The 18,043-nt window shown below is 36.6% G+C and overlaps 1 protein-coding gene across 2 annotated transcripts in view; it reads left to right on the forward strand.

Annotated features, from left to right (window-relative positions):
* Nucleotides 1-17,168, forward strand: part of LOC139700965 (organic cation transporter protein-like) — a 92,706-nt gene extending 75,538 nt beyond the window's left edge. For both annotated transcript variants that reach the window (XM_071599484.1, XM_071599483.1), the window contains 6 exons: nt 3,468-3,698; nt 10,851-10,954; nt 11,064-11,174; nt 14,063-14,244; nt 14,376-14,512; nt 16,085-17,168. In XM_071599484.1, the coding sequence (XP_071455585.1) occupies nt 3,468-3,698; nt 10,851-10,954; nt 11,064-11,174; nt 14,063-14,244; nt 14,376-14,512; nt 16,085-16,187 (868 nt within the window). In that variant the 3' untranslated portion in view covers nt 16,188-17,168. The remainder of the gene's footprint in view (nt 1-3,467; nt 3,699-10,850; nt 10,955-11,063; nt 11,175-14,062; nt 14,245-14,375; nt 14,513-16,084) is intronic.
* Nucleotides 17,169-18,043: the final 875 nt, after the last annotated feature.

Raw genomic sequence — 18,043 nt, forward strand, 5'->3', positions numbered from 1 at the left:
TTTTTCCATGCTCTTTTTTTTATTTTCTTGTTCATTTCAGTACAATAGATAAGTCGCGTAAGAGTTGCTCCTTGCAAACCCTGAGTTCTTATATGATTGTGACTCACAAGGGTCCCTTCATTCTATAAACCCTAGTGGGTGAGTGCATGCCATTTTTTGTTCCCCTTTTTGCACATTCCTGATTCCTTCCCCCGCCTCTCCCGAAGATTATGGGGCTAGGACATTCATACCAGTGGTAGGAAATGAATAGTTGACATGTTTAAAATTGAGTGATCCATGGGTATAATAAAATCTGAACTCTGTTGTGCAGCATCCATCAGATATACTTTGCATACTCATTAAAGTGGATTCTATCATGCCTTCTTAGTCTTCCTCTCCTCTTGTCTTTTGCTTTCTTATGTCTACTTCCTCTTTTCCATTTTCACAGCATCTTAAATGATCCTGAATACACTTTGGGATGGCTTGATATTAATATGCATTGGGCAGACACTTATGGTTGCCATTAGTTCAGTTAATTCAACCTATCGGGGATCGAGATGGTGCGGGGGCTAACGTACTGGCTTCCCACCCTGAGGGCGCGGGTTCAAATCCCGGCGGTGTTGAATATTTTTCAGAGGTATCTCGATCCCTACTTGAGGTGCTTTGTGGAGGGCACTTTGAGTGAGTACGCCGTCCGTCGGATGGGACGTTAAGCCGCGGACCCCTTGGCGCCTTTCGTAAAGAGTAGGCTAATGCCGACGCCGGGTTTCTCTCCACCCTTCATCCTTTCCTGTCCTTCCCCTATGGCGCAAATGACCTTAGCTGTCGGTCGCCTCCCCTCAAAACTACTACTACTACTTCAACCTATCACCAATTAGGACCAACTCTTTTGTGCAACATGTTTTATAATCATGATATCTCTGCTGTTGGTTATGTTTTTATTTAATGCTGGTTATAATTTTGGTGGTCCTAAAAATAAAATTGCATGCAAATTCTTGGTAACATGTAATAGAAAGTGTTGCTCCTAAATTTATTATTATTATTCGGTATTTTACCATTTAAGGTAGGTTTTGGATGAATACAGACTGGACAATGCTATATTTCTAAACTCGGCAAAACCAAACCCACCACGTTACAATAAACTGTCCTTCTATTCCACATATTTTCTGCCTTCCTTCATTCTGTCTAATATGCCTATCCCTTTCCCACCCCTTCCTTGCTTGCTTAATATTATCCCTTCCATCACAGTCTTCAACATCCCATGGCTAATCAAAACACTACGCTCATTTTTCCTGCCTCTTAGGATTTCTCCCAACTATTCTCTCTCTTCCCCACCATGCCTTGAACTTCATAGTTGCGTATGCTTAACTCTATGAGACAACTTAAAATTTTACCATTTAAAGCAGCTTGATCTTTATCATGAACTTATATTTTTGAAGCTTGCAGACTCTCGTGAAAATCAAAATAAATGAAATTTGACCCATATTAATATTTATTCCCAAATATTAGAGGAAAAGTTAGATTTTTTTAATCCAGTTGTATTCAAATGTGGGGGGAAAATTAAAGCACCATTTAGTAGCATGAATAAAATGGCATTTTTTAATGGATTTCAAAATTAAGCATAATATCAACGTTTAAATCTTAAATTCTTTATTTATTTTGCTTTATAAGGAATGTTGCATAATGGTTCCATTTTCTGAAAACTTTATTGCGGAGCAAAGGAAATTTCAATGGTATAGCACCCACTTAAAATTTTTATGGCTTATAAGCAGTTGCTCATTTAGATTACAGAAGAGAGGGCAATTGTAGCTTAAAGAATGTTATGGTATGGTAAAATTTCATTTAGGCCAAGTCTGTGTTTATTATCTTTATGGTATACTGGGTTCTAAATATAATTTCTATTGTTTTAGTGCATTATATGCCTAGTTATGAATAGGAAAGACAGCTAGATGACTTCAAAGTGAGTTAATGACAGCAATGCCAAAGGAAATTATGATTAATAGATGCGAGGAACATCACATCTCTGATCTAGTGTCAAAATGACCCAAAATACTTTATCTAATGTACTACTATGAATTAGCGGCGGAAAGATAGATAGGAAAACTAATTTGGATTCATGAAGGAAAGAGAAGTAATGACAGCCATGCAGTGCTTAAGGATACAAGCAAAAAATATGGTACATCAATGGGTATGTGGCAATCATGGAGTGATTGAAACCCACTGACTATGTCAATTGAAAAAAAGATTTTCCAATTATGTACTGGAAACATTTTTTAATAAATTGCATCAACAGAAGAAAAATCTTCTGACCTCAAATAAAAACCAGTCACCACAATGTGATTGAAAGTTAGAAGAGTAATCGAGCAAAAAAATGTAGTTCAGTTTCTTAGCAGCATAATTGTAAACAAGTATTGATGCACAGTTTTGTTTATGCCATGTGTGTTTCTTGAAAACATAAGAGTAAGCATATTATTAAATATTATACCTTTCACATAAAAACCTCTATGGTAAGAGGTGAATACTGTTCCGATATTGTGTCACCGCTTTGAATGTGTTTAAAAAAAAGTGGGTAATAAGTTTGCCTTTTGGCGAGAAATTATTTTCAAGTGAGATGGTGAAAGGATATATTTTAAGCAAAGCATTTGCTGGTTTGATCTCAGCTCCAATGGTTAGAGCGAAGAGTTGTGAGTACTCTGGAAAGATGTATAACTGATTTTCACAACTGGCTTAAGCAATGGCTTGATAAATGTGTATTTCCCTCATCAATATGCTATGTTATGTTTCCCTCATCTCTGTATTTGTAAGGAGACTTTTCGTTTTCCTAGTATCTAGTCCTAGTCATAGTAATTAGACAATTCTAATTTACTTGAAACTTAATCACTAAACTTCATGGAAGTGTTGAATGTTCATTTTGACTCTTCATCTGACTATTCATCATCACACATGTTTGTGCAGCCATTTTTGAAGTCTTGACACTATTTTCTAACCTTTACTTCATTGATTACTTTAGGTACATTAATTTAAGACAGCTCCTGTTGACTTTGGTGGGCTGATGATCCTTTTGCATACAAAAATCGAATCATAGCATGCACTTTACAACTGGTGGGAGTAATGATTTTCACAGAAATTATTATCTGAATTCACAGGCAGGCAAATGATCACAGAGTCAAAACAATAACTGCAGTGGCTTTGGAAATAATCAATGGATAGTGCTGCACGTGGTACTACTTTGATCCAACTCACTAATATTCAAGTATAAGAAAAGAGCTCTCCCTTTTTTAATATACCTCCTATATATGCACCCAAAGTCCATGTTTAGTTTTCACGTATGATGATACCTTAACATGATGAAATGCATCATACCGATAAGCATATGGTGAAAAAAGTGTTGATGCATTTATGTTTAAATGCAAATGTATAAGTAACCTGATTGTGAAGAAGTAGATTACGTGCATACATTTTAAAACATGTTTTTTTTTATGTTCAAGGTTTATTCCTGAGTCGGTCAGGTGGCTGTTAGCTAAAGGAAGAATATCAGAAGTGAAAGTATTACTTCAATCTGCAGCCAAAGAGAACAAGGTGGATCTACCAGATGAACTTATTAAGAAACTCACGGAGGAAAAGGAGGAAAAAGAGAAGGATGCTCAGAACCACTCCTTATTTGATTTATTCAAGTATCCAAATCTGAGAAAGAAGACCCTTTACATTTTCTTTAACTGGTAAGTATATAAACAATTCATTTTGGAAGTCCCAGTTATTTACTGTAATGCTCTGTGAATTTGCTTTCATCCTGTCCTTTACCAAATAAAGTTGCAGCTTAATTCAAGCATTGAGCCAGGTATTATTGTTGTAAAATGTATTTTCTATGCAATAATAGTAGGACATACTCAACTGTAAATGAGCATTGGATACCTTAAAAATCCAAACCACTTGACTATGAGGATGATCTGAAAAGTTCTCGGCCTAATAATGATGCTTTATGTTTAAAAAAAGTTTTATTTTTAAACATTATTTCCTTTAATATTAATGTACATCGTCCTAAATTGTTCCAGTGCCATTATGCTGTCTCTGTAGTGTTCTTTTGAAAGTCCTGCGAAGTACTTAGCTGCAATCACGTCTTGATTAGACGAAAAATATTGACTAGGGAGGAAACTGAGTTTTCAGAAGAGGTGGAAGTCCGAGGGAGCCAAATCCGGGGAATAGGGTTGATGTTCCAACACTTCATGGTTCAAATCCCTCAAATTTCCCATTGCCGAGACACTTTAGTTGGCAGGTGAATTGTCCTGATGGAAAATGGTTTTTTGCCACTCTTAAGCCAGATCTTTTTTCACAAATTTTTGCATCCAGTTTCATTAAAAGGTTAGAATAGTACTCGCCATTTGTTGTATTATCTTTTATTCCTAAATAAGTTGATTGACAGAATTCTTTTAGCATCCCGATAAACTGGCTCCATGACCTTTCCCGCCGATGGCACCATCTTTGCCTTCTTTGGAGCTGAAGAACTAGCCTCTATCCACCACATGTTTTGATTCTGGTGTGAAATGGCAAATCCATGTTTCATGAATTGTCACATAATGATACAGAAAATCACTCTTGTTTTTCGTAAAGCGCGCCAAGCAATGTTTTTGTGAAGTGACATCCAAAAGCATGTTTAATCCACTGTGAGCATAACATGTATGGTAACAACCATGTGCAAAGATTTGTCATGTGCAATTACATTAGTGCATGCTATTCCTCCAATGTGTATTCTATTGATATCCTTACAGCATTAGCAATTTCATGTACCTTTGTACAGCGATTTTCCAAAATCATACTATTTCTATGGCTTCCAGTGTGGTTGAACAAATTGGACGTCCTTTACCTGAATCATCTTGAAGGTTTTCATGGCCGCGTTTAAACCCTGTCAATGAATTCTCCACTGTGAAAATTGAAGGAGAAGAGTTCCCACACACATTTATTATCCTCAAATGAATTTCGTTCAGCATTAAACCTTCTTTTACGAAGAATTGTATCCCTGAATCATAGAATGGCTTGCAATTCCACACGGCATCTACTCATAATTGTGCCAACATGAGAGGAAAACATCACACTAGTAGAGATGACATCTAAGGGCGAGGCTGAGAACTTCACAGACCATCCTCTTATACTCAATTCATACTTTGAATTTTGATTTTGAAATTCAAATTCAATCATCCTTGCAGTAATTTGTTAATAAAGTTATATTGTTACTGTGAAAATAAGATTCTGCATGTTTTAATGCAAAAATCCAAATGAATTTTTTTTTCATCTGGCAGCTTGGTCAAGTGAACTGTCAGCAAGATGGTGAAGGCATGAATGAATAAGCTTTAAATGTCCCCACCAGAGAGTATCTAATGGCCATGCCGTTGTGAACCCCTGTTTTATGATTTAAATGAAGGTATGAAAATTGATTTTCATATCCCTGGTGAAGCTACAGGAATCATTAATGTTTTATAATTATAAATTGCTTTGAATTGATTGTCGTGTGCAATGTAGAAAATTTTGGACTAAATTTTGAACTAGATCATCGAGGCTGATTAACTCCCATAATGGTAAACTCTTGATCATCTGTGCACATATTATCCATGCTATTATTCCCTTCCTCTCACCTCAGAATTGTGATAAAATTATTATCATAAAGATAATTAAACCCAGAAACTTTGATGTACTGTTTTAATAATACAAGTTTGAAATACCTGGGCTTCCTTAAAAGTTTTTAATTTCACTAAAAGGAAAAATCAATATCATTCATTGTTTTATTTTAAGCATTTTGGTACTGTCATACTTTCCCATTATCATTACCCCTGGGCAAGCAAATATATAGCTTTACTTTGCGACGAATAAGTCTCTTTTCATTTATTAGACAGCTGACATAATCTAAACTTCTTAGCTCTCTTAATAGGCTCCTATCATGAGGAAAGTTAGGTCCAAAATTTGACTAGAATTAATGGACCCATAAGTGTACATTTTTCAAATTCAACCAACAAACCTCAGGAGGTGGTATTGGTCCAAAATTAGTATATATTTCAATGAGAAGGAATAGTTTCTGGTGTTTTGTAACTAAGATAATGGGCCAGAGAGGTAGGAAATTTGTACCAAAATGTTCAAAAAGTACTCATCTTCCACACGCTGCTGTTGCAGTGACATTAGACCTTACTCACACTGTCTAATGCTTCATAATTATTTTTATTACTGGTTGTCTACTGGCAAAGGTAGATTTTGGATGGAAACAATACACTCTCCTGCTTTCTAACACTCTCTTAACAAAACACAACTTTACATCCAATGTTACAATGAGCCCCTCTTCAATTTTGCCTACTTCCTTCATCCCTTCTATCCATCCATCATGACACTTCTAGTCCTGCCCTTTCCTCATTTGCCTAATGTTTTGCCATCTATATCCTAGTTTTTTCAACATTCCAATGACAATCAAAATGCTCTGAATCCAACTTTCCTGCTTCCTTTGGATTTCTCCCAATAACCCTCTCTCTTCCTCTTTTACCATTCTTAGCCCTTCCTCATTTATTTTCCTTTCATGTCCATTTCACTTTTTCCATTCTTCTCCACACCCACATTTCAAAAACCTCCAATTTACAAACACCGCTGTGTATAAGGCCATACTCCATACAAGGTCTGTACAAAAAAGATGAGATTGATCTTTCTACATGCGAACTGCTTGGCGGATCACAATCAGTGAAGTGTCAACTTCTAGTAGCATCTGTTAGAAGTAAAACACCATCTTTCCTGTGGCCTTGTCTTGACTTTTCTACACACACAACAGCGATTCTTTTCAGTTTGCACACACTTGCTGTACAAATTCTTTTGTTGGTGAGAATGAAGGTGTTAGAGAAGCAGCACGTGTGCATTGAATTATGTTTTGATCTCGGTAAAAGTGAAACTGAAACTTATGCAATGGTTCAAGAGGCATTTGGGTATCAATCTATGAGTCAGGCACAGTGTTTTCATTGGTACAGCAGTGTTTCACGTCCAAATTTTTAATGCAAATGTTGACGGATGAACAGAGGCAAAAAAATCTTGACATCAGCCAGGAACTGCTCGATCAATCAAATGATATCCATAACTTCTTAAAAACAATTGTCATAGGCGATGAGACCTGGGTTTATGGTTATGATATAGAAACCAAAGCCCAATGTTCCCAGTGTAAGGGGCCATCCTCTCCATGGCCCAAAAAAAGCTTGGATGTCGCGATCAAACGTGAAGGTGACAAACAAAAGCAAATAGCAAGATCAGGCAAAAAGTACATTATAGTACAATTCTTAAGCCTCAAAATCAATAATTTATTTTTCAACATAGTCATCGTTAAAGCTAACACATCTCTCCCAACGTGTAACAAGTTTTTTCATTCCGTCACTGAAAAACTCTTCTGACTTTTCTCGAATCCAGGACTTGACCTCATCGTCTGGTGTAATGATTACACTTGAGGTGTCTCTTGAGTCTAGGAATCGCAAGGCACAAGATTGGGGGATAAGGAGGGTGTGGAATTGGTTCAAATTTCAGGTATTACAGAGCCTCTCCAGTTCCGTGCGAGGTATGTGGATGAGCGTTGTCTTATCACAAGTTAATTGGTGTCAGGCTGCCTTTAACATGACAAACTCAACATTGGAGGTGTTTAAGAGTCTATATATACTGAGAAGAATTTACTGTTGCCCCTCGTTCCAGAAAACAGGTCACATAAACTCGGTGAGCATCCCAAAACACAGTCAAAGGAAGTTTCATCAACAATTATGGCTTTTCCAGGCTCGCAACCATGAAATTTCACTACCTATCAATTTATAGTAAACCTATCAACAGCATCTAAACCATAAACAGCCTTTAAACGATGAAAAGTCTATGACTGAGTCACTTATTTGGCAGTTAAAAATTTGGCAACAGCACGCTGTTTAACTTCCATTGACATAGCACTAGAACACGTCTCCATACCCCTGCTTTTCAAAATACACAGGATGAATGTAACGACCTCTAACCTGCGGATGCGTGTTGAGGGGGAATGTTACTTCCACATGCCACCAGGAGTGCTTCTGAAGGTCATTTTGTTTGTGGTCTACGAGCATGTGTGGATTAGTTTTCAGCCTACCCTCTTAGTTAGTATATGTCCATCCAAAACCTACACTAAATGGTAGACTACTACTACTACTGCTACTAATAATAAAATCTCTGTAATTAAGTGATGGAAACAATCTCTATAATTAGATTAATATTTAAGAAAGTATTTGATGAGATATGGTGGTCCAGTTGGTAGAGCATTGGACTGCTGACTAGAGTGCCTTAGTTCAATTCCATGCCACATCTATGGTTATCTTCAGCTTCACCCAAGCTGTGTGTGATTTTTCAAGTACCAGATCTTTTTGGTGAAGTACGGGTAAAACAGGGAAAGGAACTGACACCTCTTATTGCCCTGATGTGTGAATTTCACATGGTGTACAGGGGTTGGTACTAGGTGAATTATACTCTCGTCTATCAACCAACATCGAGGTCAAATCCTGAGGATTTTATACTGTTATGGTTTATTGGAATCCATTGCCAGTGTGTGTGTGTGACAGGGGTTGATGGCAGACTAGGCATGCCTAATCACAATAGTAATAATAAGAATAATTTATTTCCCCAATTGACTAATACATATAATGGTACAGAATGTCACATATTATGTACTCGTATATTATTATTATTATCGACTTAATTTGGCGAGGTTGGGACTAATAGCCCCTTCTTCCACCTAACCCTACCTTACAGACATTTGACGACAATCACATACAGCCAAGCCCTAGATGGAGGGAAATCCACCTAGGTGGGAATCGAACCCACGACCTCTGGGTTGGTAGGCGAGGACGTTACCCCGCCGCCACCGAGGCCGGCGGTTGTATAGGGTACGTCAAGAAGTACAGTAACAATTAAGGGTTGCTTAGGTGTTGGTTATCTAACTTAATTACTGACAGTAGTCAACCGGGTTAAAATAGGTGCTTAATGGACCCTGGGACTACACCCTACTGTTATCCTAAGCCCTAGATAGGATGAAAAAAAATACCCCTTAGCCTCAAACTACATATTAAAAAATCACTGATTCTTCAGCTCTACATACTTTCTGAATGATTGGTGGGAAAGGGAGAGGAACTGACCTCCCTATTCTGACATGTGAATGTTGCACTCCATTGGGCTTAATACTAGGTGAGCTCTACCTTCACTTGTCAAAACAACTCTCCCTTGGTGGATAGTTGTGGTTGGTACTTATTTTGGACCACCCTACTAACTCAAAATTTTTGTGAGTCAAGTTTCTAAACACCCTTTTGTCATGAATTTAATTTTTAGATGTTTCTATTAAAGGATTAGTATCTTGTTCACCAATTTCTAATTTCTTTTCAGATTTAGCATTGCATTGTTGTGGTGGGTCGTACAAAAGAGAAGCAACATTCATCTTTTACTTTTACATCAATGTGTTCCCCTAATGTTTGCTTTATAAGTGAAAAATTCTTTGAAGGAGCTCCATTTTGTACTTCATACAAGTCATGGTAATCTAGTTCCCCAATATAGGATCTATCTAATTTAAAGTGGAATATTATAGAGAGGTGGCTCGTTCGTAGGGTGGGTAGGGCGTTGGATTGATAACTTGATGGTTACTGGTTCGAATCATGTTGAGTACAATTTTTCTAGGTAAAGAAGCTTTCACAAGGAGGAGGGAGTTGATGACAGGGATGTTGAGTAAGGATGTTAGGAAGAGACTCGTAAAAACTTTGATATGGAGCATAGCTATGTTCAGCGTGGAAACATGGTCATTGAAGCAGGGTGATATACGTAGATTGGAGGCTTTTGAAATGTGGGTGTGTAGAAGAATGGAGAAGGTAAAATGGACAGAGAAGAAAACAAATGAGGAAGTACTTGGTATGGTGGGCAAAGAGAGGGGTTTGTTGGAAGAAATCCCATGGAGGCAGGAAAAATGGATGAGAGGCGTATTGATTGGCAGTGGGATGTTGAAGACTGTAATAGAGGGGAGAATGTTAGGCAAACGAGGAAAGGGAAGAAACAGGATAGGGATGTTGGACGGGATGAAGGGAGGAAGGAATAACTCGGAGATGAAGAGGGATCTAATGTTTAGTAGGATGCTGGATTTTGTGTTTTGTTAGGAGTAATAAAATATTTATTTGGTGGTTGTGTCCATCCAAAACCCTACCATAACTGGTAGATAACATAAAAAAAAATTATAGAGAATTCCTTCAGTTTGGTAAAAAATCATTTTTTGAACCCATCTAGTGAAATTGTGAGCATAAGGATTATTTTATGTCAAGTCTAACAACCTTTCACAAGTGCATTCAAAACTCCTGATATAGCGTCATCTTGATAATCCCAATTCCACTGATCTATGCTAAGCTTGTAATTGTATAAAATTGAGTAATGTCTTCATTTCTTCTGCTCTGTCTTCAAGCCTTCTACATTTACTTGAGAACTTACATACATGCATATTACTCAGCTTAAAATATTTTCATAATATCCTAATTCAAGTCCTTATTTAAGCCCATTATTATGTGGAGCATAATTATTTTGTTAACTTTCCACATACAAAAATGATTTTGCATAATTATAGAATTCCGATTGTTCCTGTTTGTCTGAGCTAATCTTCTTATTTCAGATTCTGAAGTATGTATTTTTGAATGATTAGTTTTTATTATCTTTCTAAGGAAAACCAAATAACGATTTATGTAATCACAAACTAAATATTATTTAGTCAGCAGTGCAAGATATCTATTACATGCACCAAATTAACTCAATTTGGAAGCATGCACATCATCAAAACATGAATTTGATTTTATATAACGTTTATAACTTTTATTGCTTTTCCTCAGGATGGTGATTAGTGGGTCATATTATGGACTGTCCTGGAACACGTCCAATCTGGGCGGGAATGACTACCTCAACTTTTTAATCTCGGGTGCAGTTGAAATCCCAGGTAAAACAGAAAGATAATCTCCAAATTCATCTCTTTGATTGTTTTGAAAACCAAAATTTTTTCTGCCATTCAGTACTAAGCTTTAAACTATGTTCGTTTAATTTCACAGGGTATACCTTCACATTGCTGACTCTGAATGTTTGGGGAAGGAAAATGCCATTGTGTGGTAGCATGTTGGTTGGGGGGACGGTTCTACTTCTCACACTAGCCGTTCCATCAGGTAAAGTTTATGAATTGATTGATTGAAAATCACGGTGGTTGAGTGAAAATGAGGGTGCCCAGAGGCACCACCCAAAATCATACCCAGGCCCCTCAGTAGGACATTAGACCAGTGCTTTTGGACTACATACTGGGCTATCATGGCTCATTGACATCATCAATGTTTAAAAAATAAATTAGGTTTTGCAACAAGAATAATGATGAATTGATGCACCAATAAGCTTCTATAAAATGTATTTGATTAGTTAAATGCTCAATTTAGTTCTCCTCAACCCACCCCCACATATTTTGTAGAATAAGGTGCCAGTTGTACAATTAAGAAATGCGAATTATTTTCCAAAAGAAATCAGAAGAATGATAAAAGTAGCCTTATTCAAAGTAAGCTCCATCGCTAGTTAGACATTTTTCCCATCTTTCGGGCAACATGTGGATACCATCCAGGGAAAAATCTTTCTCTTTCGTCACATACCATTCATAGGACCATTTTTTTACATCTTCATGTGAACCAGAGCACTGTTCAGCAAGTGTGTGAACCATCGATGAAAACAAGTGGTAATCAGAGCGAGGCAAGTCAGGTGAATAAGCTTGAATGGGTAGAATTTCCCAAGTGAGTTCTTCCAACTTGTTGTGAACCTGTTTTGCCGTATGTGATGGAGCATTGTCATGCAAAAAAATTACTTTGTGTCACCTCTGTTGATATTCTGATCTTTTTTCATGCAATGAGCAGTTCAAATCAAACAATTGTTGTTGGTAGCATTCAGTATTAACAGTTTCACCAGGTTTAACTGCTCATAATAGACCACACCCTTCTGGTCCCACTGAACATCAGGATGATCAAGGATCAGGATGGTGCGGTGGCTAACACAGGCATCCCACCAAGAGGGCCCGGGTTCAAATCCTGGAGATTACAAATATTTTTTCAGTGGTATCCCGATTCCTACTAGAGGTGCTTTGTGGACAGCACTTTGAGTGAGTACAACGTCTATCGGATGGGGCATTGAACTGCGGACCCCTTGGCGCCTTTCGGCAAGAGTAGGCTGATGCTGGGTTTCTCTCTGCCCTTCCTTTCCCATCCATCCCTAATGGTGCAAATGACCTTAGCTGTCTGTTGCCTCCCATAAAAACTACTACTTAAACACTGTATATTTCACTTCACTTTGAAAAGTTCCTGTTGGGTCTTTTGATACATGAGTGATTGATTTGTTTTTAATGAACTCCAGGCACTTATCCATAAACTCACTTCTGTCCAACACTATGACACTACTTCCTTTGTCCTCTTTCTGGATGAAGAGGTCTTCTTTCATAATGGTGTTCCTTAACTATCGGATGGTAGAAGTGTGCTGCTGTAGGCTGGGAGCATGGGAAGTTACTGGCACTGGTTTGTCCAATGAAATCTTAATGATTTCAGAGATTTTTTGTTAGATGACCAGAGATTCGTTCCACAGGGAAACGTCTCAATTGGCGGCTGAAGTCTTAATGTTGGATTCAGAGACTATTTGGGGGGGGGGGGCACAAACTTTAAACCTTTCTTTAAGATATTCATCTCCTCTTTAGTGAACATACGGTGACTTTGGTTGACAGCTCTTGCGGCTGGAATAAAGTTTGATGCCATTCGAGAACTGTTATGCAATGTTACCAATGAGTACTTTGGTGGTGAATTCTGAATTTGGTGCTGTCACAATAGCTTCACAACTATACTGCACTTTCAGTCTTCGCTTGGTGGAATTGTTTCATGTCCTTATTGAAAGAGTTTGTGACATCTGTGTGGGTCACTTGTACCTGATGATGCCGCAAGTCGGTGAAATATGTTGCACTGTGAAAAAAAGTCTGTGGAAAATTAAAAACTTTTTTAATATGGGCTAAATATCTTACATGATTTATAGGTAGACACTAGGTTTGTTTATGAGCCAAAATTCATGTCCATTTTTAAAATTAAATAAACTTTTATAGAGATACCACAGGTCAAGTAATTTTGCTTACATCTCCGAGTCCATTGCTTCAAAACATCATCATCAGCTGCAGTAAAACATGTATTTTACAATATAACATTCATAATTTATTCCGGTGAAAATACCATACGTGTAAATGAAAAGAAAAGTGTTTAATTCATCAATCCATTCGATGAAAATGTAATTCATTAAAAAATGTGACTGATTACATTTTGTGCAAATTCCCAAAGGATGAATGTTATGAGTCTTCGAAAACACCAATTACTTGGAGAATCTTGCTGGTTATTTATGAAGGCTATGTGGGTCCTTTGAAGAAGAGTGGTATTAATGAACTTAATTGTAAATATTGAATGTAATTAGGGAAAAACGTTGAAATTTTAATACTTGGACTAAGAATATTTGAGTGTTTTCAAAAATAGCCATGAAGATAAGAGTAACTACACTGAAAATATATTAACCTAGGACTACCAAAGTGATTTTTAAAATTAATTATTGCATTTTCCAAAATACAGATGCAAATCTTAATGCTTTAGGATAGCGAGAAATGTTAAATAAATGTAGCAATTTTGAAGCTAAATCAGGCTTCTATTGGAGGTAATTTTCAATTATTCAAGATGGTTTTATGGAAGAATTCATATGCATCCCAGATGCCAAAGAAGTCTCCCAAGGAAGTGCACAAACATTTTATCAACTGTGAATAAGTGTTTGTCTGGTTCAGATTTATGTGTTGAATAACTCATTGAGAGTCATAAAAATTCTTTAAATGTTCGATTCCCCTTTTATGTCATGACTTCATTTTGTTTTGCACTCACAAAGTGATTACTTGACTCTTTGATTTTATTCCCTCCTCATATATTTTGTCATCGTATAGTTTCTTCATGGCTTATTTTATCATCAGGTTAGTGTTTAACATTTTACAGAGCTCTCATTTATTTTTCAGATATGAATTGGCTTTTTATCACTTTGGCAATGTTGGGAAAACTTGCTATAACCGCTGCCTATGGTGCTATATATATTTTTTCGGCCGAGCAATTTCCTACTGTAATTAGAAATGTTGCTATTGGCGCTAGCTCAATGTCTGCCAGGGTGGGAGGAATACTTGCCCCATTTATTAATTTACTGGTGAGTCTTCTTTTTTTTCTGTTCTTAGAATCATTACATGTAGATATATTGTGGAGATGATTTATATGGATATATTCAAAGTTGAGAGATAAAAATATGTATCCACATTTGTTCTTTTTTTTCATTATTAGGCCAACTATTGGAAACCCATGCCCTTCCTCATATTTGGTGCTCTAGCATTCTCTGGAGGTTTAATGATATTACTGCTACCAGAAACGATGAGGAAACAGTTACCAGAAACCATAGAAGATGGGGAGAATTTTGGAAAGTATGCACAGATTTTCACGTTCATTAAAGACATGTGATACATTCAATGAACTACCTCATTTAATTTTCTGCTAAAATATTTTGGTTGATATGTTGTCATTTCCAAAAATCTCAGTGTTCACCAGCATACTGAGAATCGTATATGGGTGAAATTCTGTCGGTATTCAATGGCTGGTTGGATCAGAATGGTGCGGTAGCTAATGTACTGGCTTCCCACCTAGGGGGCTTGGGTTTGAATCCCAGATGCAGCAGATATTTTTCAGTGGTATCGCAATCCCTACTTAAGGTACTTTGTGGAGGGCACTTTGAGTGAGTATACCGTCCATCAGATGGGACCGCGGAACACAGATAATTGAAATATACAGAAAATATGGTTTGTGATATAAACGGATGTGTATGAAAACACCCATTTCATTCTTTGTTTAGAGTTTTTATTATTATTGGAAAGTATTTTGTTTCCCTCTTTCAGCCATTTTTATAACAGTTGAGTTAAAGTTTTACAAGAACACAGAACTATCTTTAAGTGAATAGCAGAACATACTATATTTTCCTCAGAAAGCTAAAACAGTTACGTAGCAAGGAAATAAACAAATACTGCCAAAGGGCAAATTTTAGAAAAGAATCACTGATACAGATTCATATTCATCATATAAATCTGATTTAAGTAATAGAGTGTAAATAGTTAATGACTTATTTGTTGCATAGTCAAAACTATATATTTACTCATCCTTTGAAGGAAAATCTGGAATTTTCAGGGCTAATAAGTGTGAGGGAATTGATAATAGGAAAATGAGGAGAGGAAAAAACTGTTTAAACTAAACCATTAAATACTATTGATTGATGACTTTTGATTTTGTGAAATTAAATACTTTTAAGAAATTGCAGGTATTTCAAACTCATAATTAATTAAAGTATTTTGAAGTTTCAAAGCATTTATTTATCTTTCAGATTGTAATTTTAATAAAATATCAAGGTGCTTGGAAGAGAATAGCGCAGATACGTGGTTAATTAAGAGTTGACTGAAGTTGGTTACAGTTCCTGCAAATTAATTCCTGCTAATTCTACCCTCCTTCCCATATCATTTGACAGTAAACTAGTAAAAGAGTATATTGCACTATTTAATAGTCCAAATTTCTAGAGGGAATTCTAATGGTGCGGTGGCTAATGTACAGGCTTTTCACCGAGAGGGCCTGGGTTCAAATCCTGGAGACAACAAATATTTTTCAGTGGTATCCCGATTCCTACTTGAGGTGCTTTGTGGAGAGCACTAAAAGGTAGTACAAAGTCCATAGGATGGGACTTAAACTGTGGACCCCTTGGTGCCTTTTGACAAGAGTAGACTAATGCCGATGCAGGGTTTCTCTCCACCCTTCTTTCCCGATCCATCCCTATTGGTGCAAATGACCTTAGTTGTCAGTCACCTCCCCTAAATAACTACCACTATAACCAAATCCCTATTATTATCATTGGATTTTTTTATTTATAATGCAAGAATGAGACAAACTCAGTACTCATCAGCAATAAAAAAATAATTAAGTCATGTTTATCACACTGGTTGTTAATTTCATTTCAGAAAACATAAAGCTGACAAAGACTTAGAGGAAGAAGCAACTGCACTCTCTCCACACCATGAGAATCACAGCAATAAGGAAGAATTAAAAGCAGTGGGAGCATAACTATGACAAAACCCGTTGTGATTTCTCAAACGCATCCAAAGTTTGGTACATTCTTTCAGGGAAAACTTACCTTATGTGCAATCCATCTGAAATGAGTAACAACGTGCAATTAAATGTTTACCATTATATGATAAATGCATTTTGCTTCAAACTATTTTAAAAGTGTAGCATCACATATTATTTATTTCCTGGAAGGGTAATGACATCACAGGTTTTTTTTTAATATTTCTGCTTGGACCATGCACCAAATACATTTTGCTGATGAAAATTAATGATCTCGTATACTCATATGCTTAGTTAAAGATAACTTTCCTGTGTATTTCAGCTTCCATAATGGAACAATAACTTACTTTTATTACTGTTGTTATTTTATACTCAAATTCATGTGAAAAAAGAAGTGTGATACTTGTATACTAAATGTACGTGTATTAGTAAGCTTTTAACTACATATTTGTTACCAGAGGTAGAGAAAAGAGAGCCATGGAACAAAAAACCATCCACGTTGTTAAGGGTCCATCACTTTTAATTCCAATTACATGTGTCAATATTTCTGTACTGACCTTGTTCGGGGCCATGTTTATTGTGCCGTCTAGAGGGCGTGTGCAGGGCTAGACAGAGGCATTCCAAGTTCAATGACAAGTAGAGACTTCTGAGATGATTCGCCAAATGGTGATTGACTTTGGGAGATTTATGTGCGAGATGGAATTTTAGCTGTTGACGACAACTTGCTTCGCATGTGGATTGATGGAAAATCGACTGTGAGAAGAAGACAAAATGGACCTATCAACTCAGAAATTTCAAATGCAAATCTGAGATTGAAGCGATGCAGAATGAGGAAGCAATGCCCAATGCTAGATGGAAATGCCCCTTTTCTTAAAACGATTGAAAAATAATGAAAATTTTGCATAACCACAATTTTATATGAATCTCTTGACATGCTTTTGGTAAAAACAATTAAACACTTGAACCATTTGAACAAAATATTGTGATGTGTAAATTATTGAAATGAATGATTACCAAGTTACATGATTTTGTGTTTTTCACTGGAAATTCTCATCTGTGTATTGGAAAGCGGCTAAATTTCCTGCAACAAATTGAAACCTTACTGAGGCCATTCCTCTTATTATTATTATCCGGGATTGGGTAAGGAAGGTTTTTCAATGGACAGAAGCTGACAAGCAGCACAATGGCAAATCCCTAGTCTCTCTTAACACAATTACCAATAATAGTAATAATAACACCTCTATTACTAAGAATGAAATTATCATATACATTGGAAAATAATCATATTAATACATTTGAGGTAAAGGAAATGTTAAATGAAACTTTAAATCATCCATTTATCACTGCGCAAAGTCTCAGACAGAAGCATAGAAAAATGCTTTGCATTTCAAGGTTGGAGAATGGTGTTAGCAAATGCAATGAAAGTGGACAATTATTTTAGGTTCCTACTCCAGCGATTTTATAAGAATAATTGACTCTTGTCATTAACGTGATTGCAGATGATTATATGAGGGTAATCCCAAAAGTAAGGTCTCCAATTATTTTAGAAACATTTATTTTCAATAATTGAAGCATTTTAAAGCTTAAACATTCCTCAATTTTGGTACATAATACCGATTTCAGTCAATTTATTTTTGTTGGTACTGGGGCAGTTTTTGTTTGCCCATGCCATTTCAGCTTACATGAGCTGGCATGCAGCAACCACATAAGTGGCAACGGTCCTCTTCACCTAAGCTGGGTAAATTAAAATAAACACAGTATGCCAGCAAAATCATGGTGGCTGTGTTTTGGATTGCAACTGCAATTTTTTGGCAAACTTCATGACTCCTGGGACCACCATAAATGTTGACTGG

The sequence above is a fragment of the Hetaerina americana genome, unplaced genomic scaffold (assembly GCF_022747635.1).
Source record: "Hetaerina americana unplaced genomic scaffold, ioHetAmer1.1.p SCAF_11, whole genome shotgun sequence".
NCBI classification, from domain to species: Eukaryota; Metazoa; Arthropoda; class Insecta; order Odonata; family Calopterygidae; genus Hetaerina; species Hetaerina americana.